The 23,360-nt window shown below is 53.1% G+C and overlaps 1 protein-coding gene across 1 annotated transcript in view; it reads right to left on the reverse strand.

Moving 5' to 3' along the window:
- Positions 1 to 381: 381 nt before the first annotated feature.
- Positions 382 to 23,360, reverse strand: part of PIK3R6 (phosphoinositide-3-kinase regulatory subunit 6) — a 37,089-nt gene continuing 14,110 nt past the window's right edge. Inside the window, exons 3-20 of the mRNA XM_017838414.1 lie at positions 20,309 to 20,392; positions 18,975 to 19,066; positions 16,921 to 16,989; positions 16,352 to 16,484; positions 14,484 to 14,553; positions 13,570 to 13,753; positions 12,703 to 12,850; positions 11,371 to 11,457; positions 10,310 to 10,766; positions 9,546 to 9,645; positions 8,736 to 8,858; positions 8,135 to 8,245; positions 6,600 to 6,690; positions 5,844 to 5,914; positions 5,508 to 5,598; positions 4,995 to 5,065; positions 3,882 to 3,994; positions 382 to 3,212 (exon numbers count right to left, since the gene is read on the reverse strand). Of these exons, the coding sequence (XP_017693903.1) occupies positions 3,056 to 3,212; positions 3,882 to 3,994; positions 4,995 to 5,065; positions 5,508 to 5,598; positions 5,844 to 5,914; positions 6,600 to 6,690; positions 8,135 to 8,245; positions 8,736 to 8,858; positions 9,546 to 9,645; positions 10,310 to 10,766; positions 11,371 to 11,457; positions 12,703 to 12,850; positions 13,570 to 13,753; positions 14,484 to 14,553; positions 16,352 to 16,484; positions 16,921 to 16,989; positions 18,975 to 19,066; positions 20,309 to 20,392 (2,252 nt within the window). The 3' untranslated portion in view covers positions 382 to 3,055. The remainder of the gene's footprint in view (positions 3,213 to 3,881; positions 3,995 to 4,994; positions 5,066 to 5,507; positions 5,599 to 5,843; positions 5,915 to 6,599; positions 6,691 to 8,134; positions 8,246 to 8,735; positions 8,859 to 9,545; positions 9,646 to 10,309; positions 10,767 to 11,370; positions 11,458 to 12,702; positions 12,851 to 13,569; positions 13,754 to 14,483; positions 14,554 to 16,351; positions 16,485 to 16,920; positions 16,990 to 18,974; positions 19,067 to 20,308; positions 20,393 to 23,360) is intronic.

A 23,360-nucleotide genomic window follows, 5' to 3' on the forward strand; every position in this document is an offset into this window, starting at 1 on the left:
TTTGAAGTGACAGACTGTGAGGGGAACAGGCTGTGGAGACAGTGTTTCAGCACAGAGGGGGGTCAAGGGGCAGCCAACATGGGGGTTATAAAGCCACAGAGCACTGCTTCCAAATTTCTGCAATTCAGCCGTTTTTGCCCATCCCTTCACAAATGACCTCTTTGGCCATGAAGTCTCTGTGTAACACAACCTGGAGCCCCAAGGTGGGGAGGAGACACTGGCCAAGAGGGCCAAAGGACACTGGTGACCTTCTGGTCCTGCCAGCTCATTCCCCACCCACCCCAGGCACAGAGAAACATAAAACCACAACCAAATGGATAGTTTCTGATGGTTTTTTTTACCTAATTTCTTTTAACTGGCATTAAAAGGATTTCACCTTTCGATACAGATCATTCATATATATACAAATAATTTATACTCCATCTACATCATTTACAACTGTACAGAGTAAACTCTGGATGCCACAGACCACACTCCAACCCAGCTCACAGTCTCGTGGCTTTTTAAGCATTTCCCTTGTGTGCTGGGGTGTACAAACCCCCCAGTGAAGCCCCAAAGATGTGTGCAGAGCCACTGGTCACTCCTTAAACCCCATATTATCCCAGCTCACACAGGAGAACAGCTGGTGCAAGCAGGCTGTTCCTGACTTGTTTGTGAGCCTCCTGTCTACTTTCAGCTTCCTTCAGGACCAGAATGTTTCCTGCCTAAGTCTGGCACAGGTGAGCATCAACAATTTTTGATTTATGAGGTGAAAAACAGTACTGAAGGACCAGATGCTGTGGCTGAGACCTTGCAGCCTTGTCACTCCTGTGGGGGACATGAAGGCTTGAGGACTGTGCTTGGCTCTGCCAGGAGCAAGGGGCTACATCTGCCAGCATTCCAAGGTATCTTCCTTTGGAAATGGTCATGCTGCTGCTGCCCAGTATGATCTTCCAACTGTGCAGGTTCAGGATTAAATATTTCTTGGGACCTGGTGGCTTTTTACACTGCTAAATAGCCTGTCACCTGCTGACAGCTCTGGAGCTGCTGAGCCCCCAGAAGTGTGTTTCAGCAATTGTTTTGGGTGGCATGACACACTCAAAGTGAGAGCAAATCAGCCTTTAGCTTGGGAACAGGAAGGGGCAATGCCTGCTGTGCCAGGTGACAGGAGAGGGAACACAGCTGCCCTGGGCTTGCTGGCACAGAGAGGGACCAGGGAGGTTGAACCCCTAAACCCTGATGCATGTGGTAAGAAATAGAGGTAAGATTTCCATGAGACCTAACCAGCCAAGACAACCCACAAGCTGAGAGCAGTTCTGCTGAAGGGAAACTCCTCTCCAGTCCCCCAGACTGGGATATCTGGAGGTGGGCTCCTTGTTCCAGGTGTGGGTGGTTAAGCAGAAGTGACTTTCCAGAGGTGCAGCTCCCCAGGGCTGGGCAGACCTGGCACATACAGGCCAGAGGGGTAGATTTGTCCCATTTGTTGGGGCTAAATAAGGATTTGCCAGTGTCACTGCAGCTGGTTGGCATTACCCTGGAGCACAGAGCTGGCTCCAGGGATTCCCCAGCAGTGTCAGCCAGAGATGACTGGGGAAAGCTGTTATGTACACCTACAAAGCTAAAGGACACTTTCTTTGGGCTGGTGATCCAAGCAAGCACCCCTAAGTGAAGGCAGCCCAGGTAACGACTTTTTGGGAGCCAAGAGAACAAAGAAATGATAGTGTCATAGAAGGAATGCCCTGAAATTCCTCCAGTGTGAATTTATGGGGGACTCCCTGGACTCCAGAAACCACAGATCACATTCAGAAAGTCAATAACAACACATGGTATTTCATCCATTATTTCACTCAGCCAAAAACTGGAATGAAGACAAGGTCCTCCTCCAGGATCATCCTGAACACCGGGTCACTCTGACTCCTGGTCACTCTGACTCACTCCACAACTCCTGGTGGAAGCAGGAGCTGTGCTGTCACTGCTCAGCCTGGCCCAGCTGCAAACCAGGGGAAGGTTTTTACACCATGGGAGCAGCAGGAGAAAGGAACAAAGAATTCTTTCAGGCATCCTGCCCATCCATCAATCCCAGGAGCACTCCTCTGCACAACGCAGCAGGCACAGACCAAACCAGGACTGCAAGGCAGGCTGGACACTGAGACATTGCTGGTTGACCTCATGGGAGAGGTCCAGTCCTGCTGGGACTGCAGGAGGTTGTTCCCAGGACCTACAACTGGAGGAATGCACTCAGCACTCGTGAGGTTCCAGACAAGATGCAGAAAGGGTGTACAGTGAAACCACAGAGAAATCCCAAGTGGACTCCAAGGTGCAGCTCAGATGTCCAAGAGCTGCTGTGCAGCCTCCATATCTGCTCAGTGAAGGTCTCTGCTTCAAGCCAAGCATATCCCACAGCACTTCCTGGGCAGCACAAGCAGTTCTTGACCTGTTCCTCACTGTCAAATATTGCACCAGATTTCCATGTCCCTGTTTCACACCATTCATTGTTATCCCATGCAGCCCTTTGAAACAACAGCAAGTTTTCCACTGACTTCCAGAGAAGCCTCATTGAACACACACTGTGGTCAGGCTTTCCTAAATCAGGCAGGGGAGTAATTGCTGGTTTGCCCAAATACATCACCCTGTGCCAGAATGAAGAGTTTGCTGTGCAGAACCCGGCAGTCGGGCCCTGAGCCCGTGCTGGGCTGTGAGACATCACCACAATAAATATTACTGCCAGCAACTGCCCTGGGATGCACAGCACAGCGAGCACCAACACCACAGCCAGGTTTTCCACCCAGTCTTCCTGAAATGAAGAAGCTCAGAGGTTTCCCCTGACTTGTGCAAAAGGTTAAAACTCAGTTCTGCAGCAAGACTGCCCCTTGGCAGGGGGCTGTTATTTGTGGTCACACTGTCACCCAGCAGGGCATGGCTGTCACCTCGAGCCCTATCCACCCCTGCTCTCGCAGCTTTTCATACCATTAACATTGTAAAATCACCATTGGTGCCTTTTAGTGTGTTTTCTTTTTCCGTGTCCTCTGTGATGACCCAATGTCACATCTCCCACACCAGCTTTCTCCTGTTTTCTTCACTGTGTGACACCTGCAAACGTGTTGATAGGCAGGAGCAGAGACTTGGGCATGTATTTCACAAGCCCCACATCTTCTGTTTCGTGAAGGCTGAATTTCATGGTCCTTGTCTTTTGCAAGCAGTAGCTGGGTTCTAGGCAAGGAGACACTTCCAGGCTGCAAGAACACATGAACACATTTGCTGCATGTACAGATCTGCCCTTGAGGGCCAGAGCCTCGTCTCAGACCAAACACCAGGTCTCTGCACTGACTGCTGAGGGAGGATGGTCACACTGAAATGTGCAGCTGTTTTTATGCTTTTTTGCAACTGTGTTTGGCTGGAAAGATGGGCTGATGTGTGTCAGTTTGACCACACCACCAGTGTCCATTGCCTGGCCCAGCCTGATTCTCAGGAATTCAGTTTATGAGTGTTACATGAGGCCCACAGACCTTGAACTACCTGCTTGTTTCCAACACATCATATGTCACTTCTATAGGCACATTAATCCCTGCTACTTTCACAGGGCTGGATTCTCTACCCCTTGAGACTCCCTGGTGAGAGGTACAGTCAGTGGAGAGAGCATCAGCCTCAGGAGATAATTCAGGAGATCCAGGATCTGTTTGCTCCTGGAAGTACCTATTCTTCTACTGTCTTAATGACAGCACCTTATGTACAATGAAAAACCATTTTGTTTCTCACACTACCACCCAAAAACACAAAGCACCCCTCTGCCCTGCATTCCCTGGAGAAGGTCTTTTGTCCTGTATGAGGATGAGGACTAGGACTCCCTGGGAAACAGCCCTTCCAGGGAGATGGGCAGAGCCTGGCACACGTGGCACTCTCACCTGATCACGTTCCTGTAGGTTCTTCTGCTGTCCTTGTCCAGACACACCGTGAAGGGTCTCTGCTCTGTGCTCCTGATTGTGATATTTCGTGTTTTCAACCTGTTTGCTACAGCCTGGATGGAGAGAGGAGGAGGAGCCCAGTGAGTGTGTCCCTCCCCTCCCTTGGCTGTGCGGTGGTGGGTGGTGTGTGTGTGCGCTGGGTGTGAAAGGGACAGATGAGGACATTCTTCTGGTTTTTATTTTTTAACCTCAGATGTGACACAAGGCAAAGCCTTCTCCTGTAATCACAACCTGGTCAAGTTTTGTGAGGGCAGGCTTTCCAAACTGGCAATGCTTGCACAGGCTACAAGGTTTGGGATGTCTGGTGTGGGGCATGGCCTGTTCTCCACGGCTGTGGGGTATCTTTGTGGGCAGTGCGGGCTGCAGCACCTTGGTGTTCCCAAAAGCCAGGTGAAAATAAGCAAAACTGTGCTGGCTACTTAAAAACACCAACTGAGAGACTGGAGACTCCAGGGCCTGAATGACCAAGGGACACCAACACAATGCCACCCAAACTCCAGGAACAGGTTCCCGTGAGGCAGCGTGGCCTCTGGAGTCTACCTGAACTTTCATGCAAAACAAAAAGGACAGAAGCCCAAGATTTCAGTCCCTTCTCTTACCTCTCCACCTTTCTGAGCTGATAAATAGATTAACTGAATTTCCTTCTTCATGTTTGTGCTTTGTTAAATTATTTTTGGGGATTTCTGTGGGGAATAACATGCAGGGTCTGCAGCTGAAGGTGTGGAGTAAATGGAGTTGGTAGCAAAACTACAGACCCTCTCCTGCACCCAAGTGGAGCCACGAGGACCGGGGCTAAGCTTTATTTCTCTGCTTTGTCTTGTGGACACAGCTCAGTCATTCAGGGTCTCCTGTGACAGAATTCCACATTGCATTGGCCAGCAGGGGCTTTGGCATGGACTTTTCCATGGAATGGAACTACAAAACACCCTCTAAGCACGATGGTCCCAAAGCCTTCTCCTCCCCACAGAGTGTTTCCCCTTTCACTGCTGTTGCAAGGGATTTCCAGGCAGTGACCAAGCCCTCCAGGGCCGTGAGGATCCCACAGGCACTTACTGAGAACGACCGTCCTGACAAGTTGCTGGTCCTGATGATTTCAGTGATGGTCACGTTCAGACACACCAGGTCTGCAACAGAAGCAGCATGTTAATCTCAGGCCATGGCAAGATCTCAGCTCAGCTTGCAGTAGGGCTGGTGCCATACCCCACATTTGGGTGCACTGCCTGTGGGATACGTAGGACAGCAGAAAAGGAGGACTCTGGCAAGCTCCATGGGCTAGGGATTCATGTAGGATCATGCTCAGGGTGGGAAGCTCAGAGGGCAAGGTGAAAGAGGAAGGCTGGAGCAAAAGGAAGATGCTGCCAAGCTTAGATCATGTCTGAGCCTCAGACACATCATTCATGAGAAAACACACCACCAGACTGTGGTGACACCAACATATGCCCGTCACTGATTCAACCCCACAGCCCAAGCACAACTGGCACTAAGGATTGTGCTCAGATTTACTCTGTTGAGCACTTGAAAACTCAGCAAACCCTCCTCATGTGGTTCCAAGCAGGAAGAACCCACCTTCAGCCTCCTGAGAAGGGATGGCTTTCATCACCAGACCTGTGGAGCGCAGGGACATGTCCAGCTCCTTCTCCCGGTCACTCACCATGACCTGCAGGCAAAGCTCTGTTAGTTCCTCCTGGCAGGGAGGTTGGACATGGAGAGGTCTGGGGCAGGTTTTCACAAACACAGGGTTAGCTACCAGGCTTTTAAAGCTCACCACAACCTCTCTGTCCTCTCCTGAAGAGCAATTCCAGAGGAAAGAAGGAGGGCCAGAGTCCTCCTTTTAGGAGATCTGTGCCATGCTGGGTATCCCTGTGAGCAGAGACATTTTGGGCTGCTGAGAGCTCTGCTTACCTTTCTGTATGTTACTGTGAGATCTATGCCAGGGCCATCCAGGGTTGTTTTCTTCTTGGTCATGCTTAACTCTGCAAGGAGGGAACCGAGTGGGATTGAGGTTTCACTCATGCCACCCGTCTGTGGTGAGCAGAGGGGAGTCCTCCCATGGGATGAGCCACCCCCTCCATCACAGAGTAGTCTGGGACATCAGGCTTCCTCTCCTTGCCTATGGGGGCTGAGGCTCTGTGTACTCAGCACCTCCAGTGAGATGGACTCACTCGAGGGTCTGTGCCCAACCTCAATGGCAAACATCCATTGGATTGGACACCACAGTGCACTGATGGAGGGGCTGGATGTGCCTTCTGTAATGGCCCAGCCTTCAAGCACTCTTGTTCCATAACTGGCACCTCGAGGAAGTTGGATTTCTAACAGGGAAAACACCTGGCAAAGGGGATGGCTGTAAAGCCCAGCTTATTTCCTCAACAAAACTAGGGTGCTGATCCAACTCCAGAGGGTCCTGGAGCCAACCAAAGGCACAGTCTACAAAAGCTGGTTGAGACCAGGAGCCAAGTGACCACAAGGTCTCTCATTTAGCCTGGTTTCATGTGCCTGAGAGGGAGATGGAGGTGTTTAGGGGAGCCTCCTGCTTGTCCCATAACATGGCTTTGGCTGCTGCGGGCTGAGGGACGGGGTGAGTGGGGTCTGGGGATGGCAGGACCCCTGCCCAGGGTGGCAGCCCCTGCTGCAGGGCTCGGCTTGGCGGGACACACACACCTCTGTGGGAGATGCCGTCCTGCCCCTGGGTGCACAGTTCGGTGAGGAACACATCCTCAGCCGGTTCCTGTGCCGGGTCGTTGAAGAAAATCTGAAAGAGAGAAAAATCTCTTAAGAACATCTCCTCAGTCATCTGTGACCTCACCATGGCAGCCAGGGCACCTATGGGATGGGGAGAACTGCTTTGGCTCTGCTTCCTGAAGCCCAGGAGCATGGCAGACCTTGTCCCTGGTCAGCAGAGCCACGGGCAGTGTCCCCTGCCACTGGATGTCACTGTGCACTCATGATGAGTCAGCTCCCAGCCATCCACCCCCTGCTCACAGGGAGCAGCTTCCCAGGCCTGGCTGAGATGTTGGCTGAGCTTCAAGGTACCTAATTTCTATCTGATACACTTAAATCATCAGGTCACTCCAGCCCTATGAATTATTTTCTTTTCGTGGTCTTGTACTGAGCGAAATGTGAGGAGAAGGTCCTGGAGAACCTCTCCTAGCCCTACATCCAGCTCCTGTGGGACTTGAGTCGCACTGCTAGGAAGCTTTCAGCAGCCAAAGGGGAACAGTGTGCTCTTAACCAAAAAGGCAAAACAGGGTCAAGTGTTTCCAGATGAAGCAATATCACACCCTGTATGGCAAGAGATTAGTTTAGGTGTGTCTATCTAAAAACCACATCTGGAATCAGTTCCTCTTCCCCTGCTTGAATCACCCACTCTCTCGGTTGCTGTTGGTTTTTGTCTTGGGAGGAGAAATGAGTGGAGTAAAAATTCACCAAAAAATCAAAATCCCCAGCCACACAAGCTGAGGACCAGGTGCTCCAAGTCTTTACAGGATACACGTTATTAGTTCAAGTCCTGGTGATGCTACACCAGGAATTACCAAAGCTCTTCCAGCTCTTTGCATGTGCCAATTTGCTCATCCAAAGGCTGCTCCTGTGCTGTTGCCACAGTGGCTACAAGTAGATTAAAAGGAGATCTGTGCATCAGTGCCAGCCTAAGCTTTGAAGGGGGGAACTGCCAGAGGAGCAGAGCAGGGGATTGATGTTATGTGCCCAAAGACAGTTTGTCTTGGCTCTCAGATCTGGCATATCAGGTGCCAGGTCTCACTCTGACACCTTTTCAGAGAAAAGCTGAGAGGAAATAAATAAAATGGTGTTTCAGGAAACCCTGCAAAGCCCCTGTGAGGTACAGAAAGGTTTTGGCAAAGCTGCTCAGAAAAGTCCTGTTTGCTCACAGAACAAGCAGCAGGAGGTATCAGGGCTCCTGAGCAACCCCAAATCCAGCAGAGCAGGTAATCTGTGTCCCTTCAAGGCTCACTTTCCTGACCTGTGTGATCCTGAAATAGCCTTTCCAGGATCACTGACTCCAGCTGAGCTGTGCTACACAGAGTCACTGAATCTGGGAGCCTGGCAAGGAGGGGACAGGCTGGGAGACACAGGGATCCAGGCTCAGATCTGCTGGAAGTCCCCAGGCCCTGCTGACTCTGCACAGCTCCACAAGCCCTTGCAGGGCCACGTGAAGGCTCAGGAGATGTGACACCCACCTTCACAGCATAGACCTGGAAGCAGACGGGCTGGAGGCCCATGCGGACGTAGTAAGCGATGACGTCTGTGATGAACAGATCGGTCACGAGGTGTTTGCTCGGCGAGGGAGGCTGGGCAGGGGGGCAAATCACATCATGGGTCAGTCCACGGTCACTTCTCAGAAACCCTGCCACAAACCCTCACACCTTCCCAGACAAACAGTGAGTGATGAGCTGTGGCTCTGCCCTCACTGGTCAAAGCAAATGGGAGAAGCCAAGGCTGTGCCCACCCAACAGTTTTTTTTTTGTAGCCTGTCAATGATGGCTCAAACTGCCAGGAAATGAGAGCCAGGGGTATTTCAGCAAACACCTCATCTACCTTTTCTTTCTTGAAATTTGCCATTTCCTGTCCCTTGGCCAAAAAACCCCACCACAGCAAACGGGCCTTGTGGGCTGGGGCAGTGTCAGCCACAGACACCTTCCAGCTGCCGGGCCCAGGGGAGGGTTTGCAGGAGAAAAGCTCTGCCTGGGGCACAGAGGAGCCCTGCAGGGGCACAAACTCATCCTCAGGTGTCTTTGGGAAATGGGCCAGGCTGGGGAGGTGGGAAGGTTCTCCTCGTACCATGGTGGCCAGCTTGGGAATCACGTGGCACAGGGTGTTGATGTTGCTCTCGTACCACGGGTCAGCTCTGCCCAGGTACCTGGCCACCTCACAGAGCTCCTCGTGGCCACTGGAAGGGTGGTCCTGTGGGAGAAACACAGCTCAGAGGATATACCAGGAGCCACAGAGAAGCCAGAGGGAGCTGTGCCCTTCCCTGCTTGGTCCAGAGAAGATGGCAAACTCACTTAGGGGGTGCTCTAGGGCAAAAATTAAGTGAACAATGAAAAGAAGAAATAATCATTTTTATAAGAGCATGTTTGTCAGGGTTCACAGCCAGCTCTGAGCCAGCTTAACATATTATGAGAAGTGCAAGTGTTTATTTGCCACTGTCTTGAGGCTGTGAGAAAGGGAAGAGACGTGTCCAAGATAAACTGCAAGGTAGTGACTTACAGATCTAGAACTGGGGCTGTTGACCAAGGAGGCAAAGCCCTCAGTGAGCAGCAACTGCTTCCCCTAAGCATTTAGGAGGTGGGAAAAGCACAAGTCCTTTGCTAAACCTCATCAGTCCTCCTATAGGTGGGTCATAGAAGCAGGACTGAATGAGTTGCCACCCATCAGGGAGGCTGGAGCAACCTGAAGCTCTGTGGAGCTGATGGGTTCCCAAAACCAGTCTGCAAACAGAGCCCAACCACCCTGACTTGGCTCCCACTCTCCTTGTTCTAGGAACAGGGCATGAACGGGTGGGAATTCCTGTATCCCCCTGCTCTCCCTCCAAAACCACCGTCATCACTTGCTGGCAGCAGCACCCGGAGCTGCCGTGCTCAGACTCACCACAACAGCCGAGGTGTCTGGCTGCCCTGCCACCACCGGGATGTAGTAGAACTGCAGGTTCAGCCTGGGAGTCAGGAAAACCCGCCGTGTTTCCCGTTTCCTTGAAATGGAAAAAGAAACAGTCGTGTCCCAAGGGGAAGAGGGAAGAACATGGTTCGTGGCCAAGGCTGGGCAGTGCCAGGAGATTGCGGCTGCTCTGCAACAGGAGCACGTGCCCTCCTCGTGTGCCTCCCTTTGCTCTGTGTGACAGGATGGCAGTAATGGCCCTGGGTTCCCAAACTGAGCACGGGGAGATGATGGGGAACGAGAGACAGAATTTTTTTCTTGGACTGGTGGCCCCTCTGCACCCAGCTGTGACCCCCAGGCTGCTGCCTGCACCACAGTCTAGACCCACCCCATGCTGCTCTCCTGGCCCAGGTGAACCAGCTGGGAAGAGCCAGCTGGAAAACAGCTTTTCTTTAGAATTTTTCCCTTTTCCATAGGAAAACATCTTGCCTCGATTATTCTTTATTAACCCACTCCATGGACAGAGAGAAGAACTCGCTGTGTGCAACGTTTGGGCCAACAGAGCCAAACGATGCCATGCAGCCGGTGAAGTCTGTGGAGTGCCAAACACTGGAGTCCCACCCTGTTCCAGGTAAGGCTGGAGCCCAACCCCATCCCCAGCCATCCTGGCTGCTTCCAAAGGCTGAGGAGCACAGCCCTCACTCTGTCCTGCCCTTCCCCAAGCCCCCAGAGCCCAGGAGGCTGCGGCCACCAGTTACCTCAGAGAGTGGTAGGCCTGGGCCAGGCGCCCCAGGATCCGGTCGTCCCCCAGCAGCACGATGCGGGCAGTGTGCAGCTTCTGGACCGGGGCTGCAGCATCCTGGGGGACTCCTGATCTCTTCTGCAGCTTCACTGGGGGCTTCACCCCGGGACTGCAGCAGCCAGCCTGCAGGAAGGTCACGCTCTCCAGCGGTGACGGCTTTTTTTTAATGCCGCCCCTCCTGTGCAGCCGGGATTGCTCCGTTTCGGCTCCGCACGGGGCCAAGGGCTCCTCCACGGCCACGGGCAGGTCTCGTTCAATCCCACTGTCGGTGGAGAGGACAGAGAAGCGGGTCTGCTCACAGCATTCACAGTCTGAGACGATGTCCTGGATCTCGAAGGTGTCCAGGTCCTGGCTGAGGCAGTCGGGCTCGCAGCTCTGTGACAGTGGGCGGATGAACAGCACCAATTCCTTCCCTGCGGGCAGAGAGGGGCTTGAGGAGGGAAATCCAACCAACTCCAGGCTGAGCCCTTGCCTGCCTCGGCTTCCCTCTTGTCAGGCAATCTGTAAAGCAAATATCTCCACCAGGGGAGTGTGTCTTTCAGTCCCATTTCACATGGCACTGTGAAGAGAGCTCAGTATCACTCAAATCATAGAATTACAGGCTCGCAGAATGGTTTGGGTTGGAAAGGACCTTGAAGATCATCTCATTCCAATGCCCTGCCATAGGCAGGGACACCTTCCACTAGACCAGGTTGCTCAGAGCTCCATCCAACCTGGCCCTGAACACTTCCAGGGATGGGGCAGCCACAACAAAATCAGGTACTCTGGACACATCCTGCTGCAGCCTGTTCCTCTCCTCACTCCTTCAGCCCATTACACCCCTAATCCCCTGATCTGAAACCAGCAGCCCACAAGAAGGAAGGCTGCTGCATTCAGCACAAAACTCCACGAGCTTGGCCCTTGGGTGATGGTTACAAGCCTCACTGCTCAGGAGCCAGGGCTAAATGACAAGTTTCACACAGGATCCCCACCCTCAGGCACCATCCCAGTTCCCCACAGCCCCCCTGGGGCACTCACAGAGCTGGTTGTCTTCTGTCCAGAGGTGAAAGCTGATGGTGGGGTTGGGCAGAGGTGTGTCCTGCAGCCCTCCCAGGGGAGCATTGCCTGGGGGAAACAAGGTTGCTTATAACACACAGGAGCATTTTCCCCACACAGGTTTATGAACCCCCCCAGTGCTGAGCACCAGGCGCTGGCTGAGAGACCCTCTGCTGAGTCCCAGGGGCTCTCCCACCCTGGTTGCTTCTGGCCAGATGTGAGGCTGTAATCACAGGGCCTCTGCTCTCACAAATCAGCTGTAAGAAGATGCCTACACCCTGAGTGGAAGGGAGGAATGAAAATGGGGAGGCTGAAACACGGGCAAGTGAAGGACCTTGCTTTGCAAAGAGCAGAGGGGTTGCAGAATAAATCAAACATTCTTCACAAGGGAGACCTCTGGTCCCACCATCACCATCTCTTTTTAACCCACTATGGCTCTGGGAAAAGCAGTGACAAACTTTAATAGCTCACTGCCTCCAAAAGGTGGAGATGGTCCCACTCCTGTCCCTGCACCACTGGCTGCTCTTCCTCATATCTTACACTGTGACAGTCTCCAGCTATTTTTGGGGAGGGGATTGGGATTCAAGGAGTAACCAGGAGAGGAACCATGACCTCCATTTCCCTCTGGCCTATCCCAGATTTGTGTGAGGAGCTGTAATGACTGAAGACCTTTTTTATAATCTGTGGAGCCACAGTGGCACCAGGCTGGAAAAGAGCACTGCCAGGGATGGGAGGAGATGGCAGTGCCACAGTCCACCATGTCATAGGTGGTTTGGGTTGGAAGGGACCTTAAAGACCATCCAGTCCCACCCCCTGTCATGGGCAGGGACACCTTCCACTAGCCCAGGTTGCTCCAAGCCCCATCCAACCTGGCCTTGAACACTTCCAGGGATGGGGCAGCCACAGCTTCTCTGGAAAACTTTGTACATCACATTTCAGGAAAGGGTGAACAGTGTCCCCCCTGTCCAGGCCATGGCAGGATGTTCCTTGCACCAGCAAGGTGCTCCTCAGAGCCTGTCCAATCTCCCCCAGCTGCCATCTCTGACACCCTTTGCAAACAACAGAGACAGCTGAATCAGGAGCAGAGATTGCCACAGTCCCTTTCCTCAGGTGACAAATCTGCCTTCCACTGCCAGTTTTCCATCCTGGCCATCAGGTCACTGCAGGGACCTGATCCCAGTCCTGCTGCTAAAGCAGAGGCAGAGGGAAGGTGGGGATGGACACCTGTGGGAGGACATGGCAGAGACATGGCAGAGAGGCAAGGGCCTGCCAGCTGCTCCTCTATCCCACTGGGAATGGCTGGCTGGAGCTCACCTGCTTGTGAGGAGCTGAGGAGGGCCCGGCAGATCTCCTCCAGCCTGGCTGTGTGCTGGCCACGGGCTGTGCTCCCCTCGCTTCCTGCACACTCCACTGCCACCACCACCTGCTGGAACCAGTGCTCCACCTCGCTCGTGGGCATATCCTGCCGTGGGAAGCAGCTGTTAACACCCAGAGGTGTGAAAAGAGGGGGCAGAGCGATGGGAGGGGGCAGAAAGAGGGCAAATGAGCCCTTCAAAAACTGTTTCATAGCAGAGGACACAAAGGTCCTCCTGTCCCCAGGGAAGGCTGGCTGTGCTGTCTGCTTAAAGCTTTTTTCTGGCAGGTTTGCAGCTGATGGACACTGTGTCCCCTGGGGAGTCAGCAGCAGTGCTGGCACTTCAAATGACTGAGGAAATGGGGACAGCAGGCACACAAAGGCGTCCTTGGAGTGGAAATTGCTGAGAGCCCCTCCAAAGGTGCTTTTCTGAACCAGGCATCTGTGTTCCTGTGGCCCCACAGCTCCTTCAAGGAGAAAACTCTCTGAAACTGTTCCACTGAGATGTTTCTGCAATGCCCAGGGGCTCACAGGGGAGCTGTGTTTCAGTGGCAGAGCCCTGCTCTGCTGGGAAAAACTGACAACTCAAACTCAAGATTCAAAACCTCTGGCTATTCATAAAACCTGTTTTATATTTGAAGACTGTTTTAGTTTTACACCAGCTCTGCCAGTAACACTGGGCCTGCCAGGGATGGAGACCAGCAGTGAGGGGCTGGGTGGGGGTGATCTCTCCACTTGACAAAACACCTTTTTCTTCTTCAAGGTGTCCCAACAAGAGCAGGACGATTGGAAAGCCATCGGTGGTGCTGCAGGGGTGCTGCTGTTACCTGGAGTCTGCCCTTCAGGGCGCCGAGGTCGCAGCCCTCGCCCAGGGCCGCCTGCATGGCGTGGGTGATCACGTAGCACATGCACGCCCGGGGGCTCTGGGACACCTGAGCTGCCTCTGTGTCGGTGAGCAGAGCGTTGCAGATGGCTTCAGAGAGCAGCTCGGGGTCAGCAAAGATGAAAATCCTGTGTGGGGCAGGAGGGTGGAGAAAAGAGAAGAGTATTCCCTGTTACTGACAACACAGAATCCCAGAATATGCTGAGCTGGAAGGGACCCACAAGGATCATCCAGTCCAACCCCTGGCCCTACACAGGCCCATCCCCAAGAGTCACCCCCTGTGCCCCAGAGGATCAGCCAAACCCTCCTGGAGCTCTGGCAGCCTTGGGGCTGTGCCCACTGCCCTGGGGAGCCTGGGCAGTGCCCAACCAGCCTCTGGGGGAAGAACCTTTGGCTGAGATCCAACCTGAGCCTGCCCTGACACAGCTCCAGCCATTCCCTGGCTGCTGTCCCTGGTCCCCCCAGAGCAGAGCTCAGACCCTGCCCCTTCTCTGCCCCTCCCAAGGGAGTTACAGACTGAGCAGCTCACATTTCCCTTATTCCATGTAGAGAAAAACTGTTGCTGTTGGTATTCCCCTTCTCCACCCTGTCTCCCCAACAAGGAAAGCTCCCTGCCTCCCAGGACCACAGAAGTAAATTGGGACACACAAGAGGAATATGCTCCTCCCAAAGCAAAGCTCATTTTAACAAGGTACTGGATGCCACCAAATTGTGTCCCCCAAGACCACGTACTGCCACGGGGTTGAGGTCCAGGTTGTCTGTTCCATCCAAGATTAATTTAGAGCACTGGAAAAGGACAGATTTCACTAAGAGACTGCAAAATAAAAGTATCAACACATTCAGGGAGGCACTACTCACTTTTCCTGGTAAGGGTACGGGTCGCTCTTGAGGCTTTGTTCAGAAATGACCATTCTTTGGTACAAGGTACCTGGCAGGTGCAGGGAGAAAAACACGTGGGAGTCAGAGCACGAGAAATAACACAACTCCTTGGAGCAGCTCAGTGCTACTCCCAGTTGTAAAGGCTGGTGGTGGCTCTGCCAAGTCCCATTGCTGGGGAGATGGTGTAAAGGAGCCAAGAATCAGGCCCGGAGTTAAAAATACTCAAAGGCAAAGATAGGTCATGCTACATAAAAAGAAAACCCCTTCTATTCAGGGATGGTTTCCTGTGTTTCCCTTCCTTTGTTTAGTGGATTATGAGCTCGGGAGGAAGCAGGAGGAAGAGCCCTGCTCCTGGCCTCCCTCCCCAGGGCCACACAGGGGGAGAGTGTCTGTGGGGATATGAAGAGCACAACGGGCTTCTGAGTCAGGAGAGATGTATTTTACCCTCACCCAGCTGTGGGGAGGGGAAGATACACCCATCTGGCACTGCTCAGGTACAATCATCTTAGGAACCTTGTGGTGCTCTGAGGGAAGCCCCACTGGAGATCCCCATCTCTCCACACTGAATCATTCCTTTACCAGAAATCAGGTGAGATAAAGGTGGACCTTGGAGCTCCAGACAAAGCAGTGCTGGGGAAGGGTGATGGGGGTGAGCTGAGAATACCTAAAATGGCATTTTTTAATTTCCCACCATGTTTCTCATGTTCAACCTCCCCCTCACAGCGTGTCTCCACCCTGCACTGTTCTAAAGGATTACTTTTAAAGACTCCTATTAAAGAAAACTGTAAAAAGAAGAACTTTAAAAAGCAACGTGGAGAAAAAGGGAAACAAAGTTGTCCCTTAGCTTGCTTTTTGGAAGGGACAGTTCTCTGCAGTCACTACTAACACTAGTGTCTACAACCTGATGCACAGGCACTGGAGGGACAGCCCATGCTGGGCAGCTGCAACTCAGACAGAAAATTCACTTTGCAAAAAGGAGACCTCCACAAAACATTGAGATGCCCAGGCTGGGAGCTGAAACAACCTGTTTCCCGTATAGAATCATAGAAAATGCTGAGTTGGAAGGGACATACAGGGATCATCCAGTCCAACCCCTGGCCCTGCACAGGCCCATCCCCAAGAGTCACCCCCTGTGCCCCAGGGGATCAGCCAAACCCCCCTGGAGCTCTGGCAGCCTTGGGGCTGTGCCCACTGCCCTGGGGAGCCTGGGCAGTGCCCAACCAGCCTCTGGGGGAAGAACCTTTTGCTGAGATCCAACCTGAGCCTGCCCTGACACAGCTCCAGCCATTCCCTGGCTGCTGTCCCTGGTCCCCCCAGAGCAGAGCTCAGTCCCTGCCCCTCCTCTGCCCCTGCCCAGGAAGGTGGAACTGCAGTGAGGTCTCCCCTCAGTCTCCTCTTCTCCAGCTGAACACACCAAGTGACTTCAGCCACTCCTCCTAATGCAGAGGGTGTGTATCTATATCTATATCTATATCTATATATCTATCTATATTTTTATATACATAGCTGGCCTTAGATGGGCTGGCCTGGACTCTGGTGTGCCTGCACTGATGGCAGGATGACCCCAAAGTTTTCTGCTAGTAACTGAGGCTCAGCAGCCTGAGGTCAGGAGAGGGGAACCCTCCCACCCAAATGCATGCCCAGGACCCCCAAGCATTTGGCCATCTCCCTGCCATGGCTCACTGCACTGGGCAAAGGCCAGCTCAGGCATGGAAATCCCCCAGAGCCCCCATGAGCTGGTTTTGGCTGGGGTAGAGTTGATTTTCTTCATGACACCCCAGTCCTGTTGCCTCGAGGGCCCAGCCATGCCCGGTGCCATGCAGGGACAGAGCAGGGCACCATCATACCTGGTGCTGTCCTCTCCACCTTCAGCCTGGTGGCATAGTCCAGCCCAATGGTGCAGAAAGGCTTGGGCAGGGTCAGCAGCTTCTTGCAGAAGTCGTAGACTCTGCCACAGAGCTCCTCAGAGATGCAGGGAGCCTGGAGAGAGATAAGGAGATGCCACGGGCAGGGATCCCCAATGCTGCTCTCCCCACAGACCCCAGAACTACACCAAATTCCATATGGATTTAAATGCAAAATGAAGCAGAGTGTTTGGAAACCTCCAGCAGTAACCACTGAAGGATGTGGACGCTTTTTTTACCAGGCTGTGGCTTCCTGCACCACCAGGCACCTAAACACCTCCAGCCAAGTAGGCCAGCTGGAAGGACCTGTCACTCCTGTGCGTGTCACAGGTGACAGAGTCTCAGCCACCAAACAGCACCCTGGGAAATACCCAACTGAGTCCACCCATGGCAGTCCCAGGGCTTTGCTGGGCAGGGCTATTCCAGCACAGGTCCTGAGTGACTTCAAGTGGCCCCTCCTGTGGCTTCTGATTTCCCTGGCTCTTGCCCCAGCAAGGCCCACGGTCGGTTACCTTGATCAAGGTGTACATCAGGGTGTGCAGCAAGGGGATGATGTAATGCCTGAAGTCACCCCGCTCTGCCTGTGGAAGCAGAAGGAACAGTCGGTGCCCGCAGGATCCCGGGCTGGGCACCAGCCCTGGGAATGAGCCCCCAGAGCCCCCAGGATGTGCTGGGTTCTGTCTCTCAGCAGCTCAGATGCCCAAGGTATTCATCCTGGCTTAGGGGATATGATCCCTGCCTCAAGGTGGGGTTTGGGATCCCCTCACAGGCTTTTAGGGTGGGCAGGATGTCTCTGGAGGGTGCGTGGACCACACAGCCACGGTGGGAGAGGGAGAGCAAAGGTTTCTAACAGACCTCCTCCTTTCTGTTGCAGAAGCTCATATGGAAAACCAAAACCTCTGGGAAAAGTCTGTCTTACATTTGGTGGGTGTGGGACCAGAGTGAACAGGGAGGAGAGCTGTTCTTGCATCCCCATCCTGGCCCGTGGGAAACCAGATGGATGCTCCAGCTGACACAGCTCCAGCCCCTCCCTGCAGCCTGGTCTGGCTCTAACAGCAGCTCCAGCAACAGGAATGCCCAGGGATAAACGTGGGAAAGGTATTTCCGCTCCAAAGATATTTCTAGCACCTTTCTTCAGGGCTGATGGATCTGAGTTAAATGGAACTGATGGCAGCAAAGCTTTAGAAATGATCAATGAAATGAATAACACTGAATTGCTGAGCCCAGTTGATATTTGCCCCGGAGAAACTCAAGCATGAAATTGCCAAATTATCATCTCTGGTTGGTACTGGTGGCTCAGAGCTGCTGCAGCGCCAGAGGAGTGAAAAAATAATAAAACCCAAACGAGTGACACAGATTTCCAGGAAGAGCTTCAGGGAGATGAAGGGAATTACAAACCAGGAGCACTGACACCCCTTCTGGGCAAGGAAAGATAAGAGCTGCAGAGTGATGGTAGGTATGAGGAGGACTGACATGGCTTTAGCAGAGGAAATCCCTGTATCCACAGCCAAGGGTGATGTGGGTGTTCCTGTCTATCTGGATTTGCAAAAGCTGCCGGATAAAATCCCTTCCCAAGGCACTGAAGGAAGCTGAACTGCCATAGCATGAGACAGACAGCCTGCAAGTAGCCTCAGAGCTGCTACAAGGCAGAAATCTGGGCTTGGGAATAACTGCTGGATGTGTGCACAGGGATCTGCACTGGGCTGGCGTGGCCCGTGTGTGTGGCACGTGTTGAGGGAGGGAGGTGGCAGCCTCAGCAGGGCTGCTCCATCCTCCCAGATCAGAAGGAGAAATTAGTAAAAATGCAGAGAAAACGGTGCAGGGTGGTTTGTGAACACAGGATGAGGAGTGTGGGCTCATCAATGGGGTGAGGAGGAGGAGGAGGAGGGGAGGGGGGAACAGGGGCTGATCCTCCCTGCACCAGAATGAAGGTACTGGGTAAAATGAAGCAGGCTCATAAGAGAGAAAAAGTGCTTCTTCTACACATGACACCTCAGCAAACCACAAACCAGGTCGTGCCAGGATGCTGAGGGTGCTAAAGGTTTATACAAGACCAGAAAACGACAAAGTAAATCAATGAAACCAAAAAGCCATCACAGGTTTCCACCTGTGCTCCCGGGACAGGACGCTGGGCAAGGTGTTTCATCACAATGGCTCATGTGGAGGAGTATTTTCCACTCTACCTGTGACCACAGCTGGTGGGGTGGGATGAGGGAGATTTGGGGTGGTTGGAGGTGTTTGTCACTATTTGCAGACTGTGAAGGCTTGGCTGCTGTGACACTGAGGAGCCTGGGGAGGTTCCTGGCTCTGCCCACGGCTCATCGTCACTTTTGGGACAAACCCTGGCCCCTGCAGACATCAGCTGGGGGCAAGCTACAGCTCTGCCCTGGTGTCCCACAGGGTTTTCCACTCTGTGCTAAGCCACAGTCCCCAGCCAGGCTCAAGGCCCCTGAAAACTCCTGTTTGAGATGGAGTTGAGTCCCCATCCCTCTGCCCACCCAGCAGGGCACGTGCCACAGAGGGGCCAAGCCTGGCACTCAGGGGGCATCTCTGAGGTGGCACTTACCCTTTCCAGCTCCTTCACCAGGATCCTGACCAGGACAGAGCTGTTACTGGGATTCTGGTCGATTTTTTTATGCAGGGTCCATCGCAGCATCCCTGAGAAGTGAAAGCCAGGAAAGGTCAGGTTGCCAAGCAGAGCAGTGAGGGATCAGGGTGTTCCACAGAGGAACCAGGAGACCTGAGCGCTGTTGGTGCAAAAAACACCCACTGGGATGCTGTACTGATATCTCTATCAGAGCTAAACCAGATTTGTCTTCCCTCTGCTTCAATCATTGTCCCTCTGCAAGGGACAAGCCAGGTTGCTGCCCTGATTCTGGATGCAGCATTGAAGTGTTGTATCTCTAGTACTGGCAAACCTTTGGAAAAAGGTCCCCAGGACTGTGGGGGCTGGAGAACAGCAAGGCAGGGCAATGGACATGAAGGTTGTTTCCTGTTGCCTCTGTTGCTCTGTGCATCACTGCCTGTTTTCACAGCCTGCCCCAAGGAATTTGGGTTCCTGCTGGTCCCCAGCACACAGCACCTGAACACTGCCTGCCAACAGCACTCAGAGCAAGGACTGCAAAGCACCTCAGTCCTGAGGATGTCAAAGGCTCGTTCCAGACAAAATTCAACTTAATTAACTGTAAAATATTCCGCATGCTTGAAGAAAAATCAATTTTTCAAAATTAATTAGGTTTCCAAAGGCTGTGACAGTCCAGTGGCTGGCTCAGGTAGAGTGTCATTCTCCAAATCCGTCACACAGAGAAATCAAGTGACTCTTCAGTGCTGAGCTGAGCAGTGCATGGCAAAACAGTATCCCCATGGAGAGAGGCAGGGAGACTCCAGCTCACAGGTGCTGAGTGAGTTGGACAGGGGTGTGCCAGGAGTCACTGTCAGATCTGGGAGCTCTGCATTTATGTCCCAGCTTAATGCTGGACCCCCTGGGCGAGTGTAGGGTGGGAAGGATGTAAAAGCCTTGCAGAGGATGATGAAAAGGGCTGGGGCTGGTGCATGGCAGTCACAGAACAACAGTATCAGAGGATATTCCGAGTTGGAAAGGACCCACAAGGGTCACTGAGTCCAACTTTTAAGTGAATGGCCCGTGAGGGGATCAAACCCACAACCTTGGTGATTTAGCACCATGCTCTGAGCAGCTGAGCTGATCTCAGGGTCACCAGGAGCAGAGATTTGGCACCTCCAAGAGCAGCTTAGGGAGGGCAGAGCAGCGCTGGGGGGGGAAGCCACCGTGTCCCCCCACCCTGGCACTGCCTGACAGAGGGGAGCAGGGGGTGTTGGGGCCAAGCAAGCCCCAGCAAGGCGGGCACTGACCCCGGGGGCGGTGCCAGGGCTGTGTCTCACCTCGGTCACACTGGCAGGCCGGGTGGTGCCCGTCCAGCTCTCGCAGCAGGGTCCGGACCCGGCGCAGGATGTCCGACTCCACCTCTGCGGGGACAAAGAGGACGTGAGCAGCCAGGCCAGCACCCCTGGGAGACTGGGACAACCCCGGGGGAGGAGACACTGGTTTGGGTGAGCACAGGGACTGCACCCTCCCCACAGCCCTTAGAGTGGCTGTCCCAGAGGGTTTTAATCCTGAATGAACCTCTGTGGAAACAAAGCAGAGCTGCTGGAGCCGGGTGGGAATGCCAGCCCATGGACTGGTGGTCCCTGGAGCCATACTGGAGAGCAGAGTGCTCCTGCAGGGACGTGGTGGTAGAGAGGCTTTGCAGAGGAATGCTCATACATGAGCTCTGCAGAGCCTTCCTCTCCCCCTGTTCGATAAAAAAATCACACATTAAATATAGAACTAACAAAATTAAACCACAACTTGGCACCAGGAACGAGCAGAAACACCTCTGCATTTTGGCACTGCACAGATTCAGCCTCAACCTCACACCTATGGCAAGGAGCACTCTTACAAGAAGGTCTGCTGCCCACACCAGCAGCTCACCCCTCATGGGAAAGACATGCAGAGCCACCAGGCTGGCATGTCCCCTCCTGCCTTCACCTGTGACCCCTCACAGCCTCCCCCTGACGTGCAACCACCCACCCCTGGGCCTGGAGCACCTTCTGCTTCCCCAGGGAGGGACTCTGGGTCAGTGCTTCTGCCTGGTAACCACCACATGCACGTTGTACTCGTCAAAACCAAACTGCATCCTGCTCTTGGCCAGAAATAAGTTCTACAACCTCAGCCCCAGCTTGGGGCATGACTCACAGTGGGCTGAGGGTTCATGAGCATGAGCTCACTGAGTGGCAGCTGACTGGCCACGCACAAAACTCAGCCCTGAAAGCACGTGGGTGAAGGACAGGAAGGCTGCAAGGTCCCTGTACCCCACCATGGTCCTGCCTTTGTGTCCCTCCTTACACTGGGCTGCTCTTTCCCTATCAGCAAAACGATTCTTGCTCCTTTGTAATGAAAAAAAAGCATTATATAAAGTTGGATATTATCAGGTGATGTTCTCCTGATGTAGGAAATTTCAGGCTGGAGCAGCCAGAACAGGGCCTGGTCCAGGGGAGGATCACAGAATCCCAGGATGGCTTGGGTTGGAAGGGACCTTAAAGATCATCTCGTTCCACCCCCTGCCATGGGCAGGGACACCTTCCACTAGATCAGGTTGCTCAGAGCCTTGTCCAGTCTGGGCTTAGACACTTCCAGGGACCTCAGATGTTTGTGGCAACTGTGTCCCAGGGCCCTTTCCTGGGGCAGGTTCCTGTCTCCATGTTCACTGGTGGGATCCCAATCATTGCCAGCAGTGACCAAGTGGGTCTTGCCTGCTTGGCAAGGATGCAAGGAGCCATTTATCCAGTTCCTAAGGGAACTCCAGACAAATACTGCCTGGTCAGAGTTGTCTCATCCACATGGGATTGCCTTTTGGGATGGGTGTCATTACCACCACGTTTCCTGCCCAGTTTTGCTGCTGTATTTTCTCATTCCCTCTGCACCCTCTTCTGCCACATTTCCTTTTTCCCTGACATCAGAGCAAGAGCAGAAGGGCACTCAGTTCACTGCAGGATCCAGAGCTGTACTCAAGGAGCACAGCCTCCAAACCTCCTCCCTTGGCTCCTGAAGAAGAGGGTTGAGTTGGTGGAACAGGCTTTGGGCTTTATGAGGAACAGTGACTGGGGAGGTGTGTTGGGAGCTGGTGTTGGCAGCTATGGGAAGGAAACCAGGAAAATACTGGGGGGATTTTACAGCTCAGCTGAAGGTTCAGACTAGCAGGGGCATCTCCCAGGCTCCCCAGGGCAGTGGTCACAGCCCCAAAGCTGACAGAGGTCAAGGAGCATTTGGACAACGCTCTCAGGGACAGGGTGGGATTGTTGGGGTGTCTGTGCAGGGCCAGGGGTTGGACTTTGATGATCCTTGTGGATCCCTTCCAGTTCAGAATATTCTGTGACTGTGTGGTTCTGTGATCTCCACTGAGTGCTCCTGTGGGCAGAGGACCACCCAGACCTCATCACACAGGCAATGGGGCAGCTCTGAGTATCCGGCCCCTCGTCCCACACACCATCTCAGGGGGGGTTTGAAGCAAAAAACAGATGTTTTTTTGCCCTTCTACTGTGTCTTTTAGTGGTGGCTGAGGGTCATCAGGCAGGAGAGAGGATGTGGCATCCCACCATTCCCACTGGCAATGTCCACCAGGGAGCAGGAGCACTTTGCCCCTCACAGCATCTCCGGTGCTGCCTCGTGCCCAGCTCTCAGGGGAACATCACAGCCACTCTTTCCCTCTCCAAGCCCAAGCCTGCAGTGCCAAAGGTCCAAAGAGATGGTGATCAGGGAATAGGGGCAGCAGACATGAGCTCTGCATAAAATACAACTGGGAAATGCAAAATTTAAAATATTTGAGATGGCCTATTCCTGAATACACCCCAACAGCCAAAACAGTTCTCCTGTTTAGTGACCCCAGGGGAGTGCATCCCTTAAGGATGCTTGTAGGGAGGATTCATTCAATGCAGGCTTCTGCAGAGGAGCATTTATTGCTGGGGCTTCAGTCAAGGCTGTGTCAGGAAACAGCCACACTCAGGGTCACAGTTATTCACACATGCTGATGAAGCTCTGTGTGTGCACAAGGGGAGCACAGTTCATGTCACGGTGCCCACACAGGGAGAAACTACAGTGCAAAAATGTCCTTTGAAACAGGATTTTCCTCATTTTGGAAGTGTCATTTGGGGAAATGTCTTGGAAACTTGTATTTTCCTTCCTTTTTGTTTTGTCTCCGGTGATTTTGTGAAGCTCCTCAGTTTCACTATTCTGTTTATTGGTTTTGCACTCAGGGATTATGCAATAATGGACTATTTGAAATTTCCTGTTCTTTTCATTTGTATATGTTTGTAATTGCCAGGGGAAGCTTTTCCTGGGCATTGATATAAATACTGTCCTCTCCTTCTAAATCAAAGCAACCTCAGCCGAGATACG

Source organism: Lepidothrix coronata, unplaced genomic scaffold (assembly GCF_001604755.1).
Source record: "Lepidothrix coronata isolate B3197 unplaced genomic scaffold, Lepidothrix_coronata-1.0 Scaffold337, whole genome shotgun sequence".
In the NCBI taxonomy this organism is placed as follows: domain Eukaryota; kingdom Metazoa; phylum Chordata; class Aves; order Passeriformes; family Pipridae; genus Lepidothrix; species Lepidothrix coronata.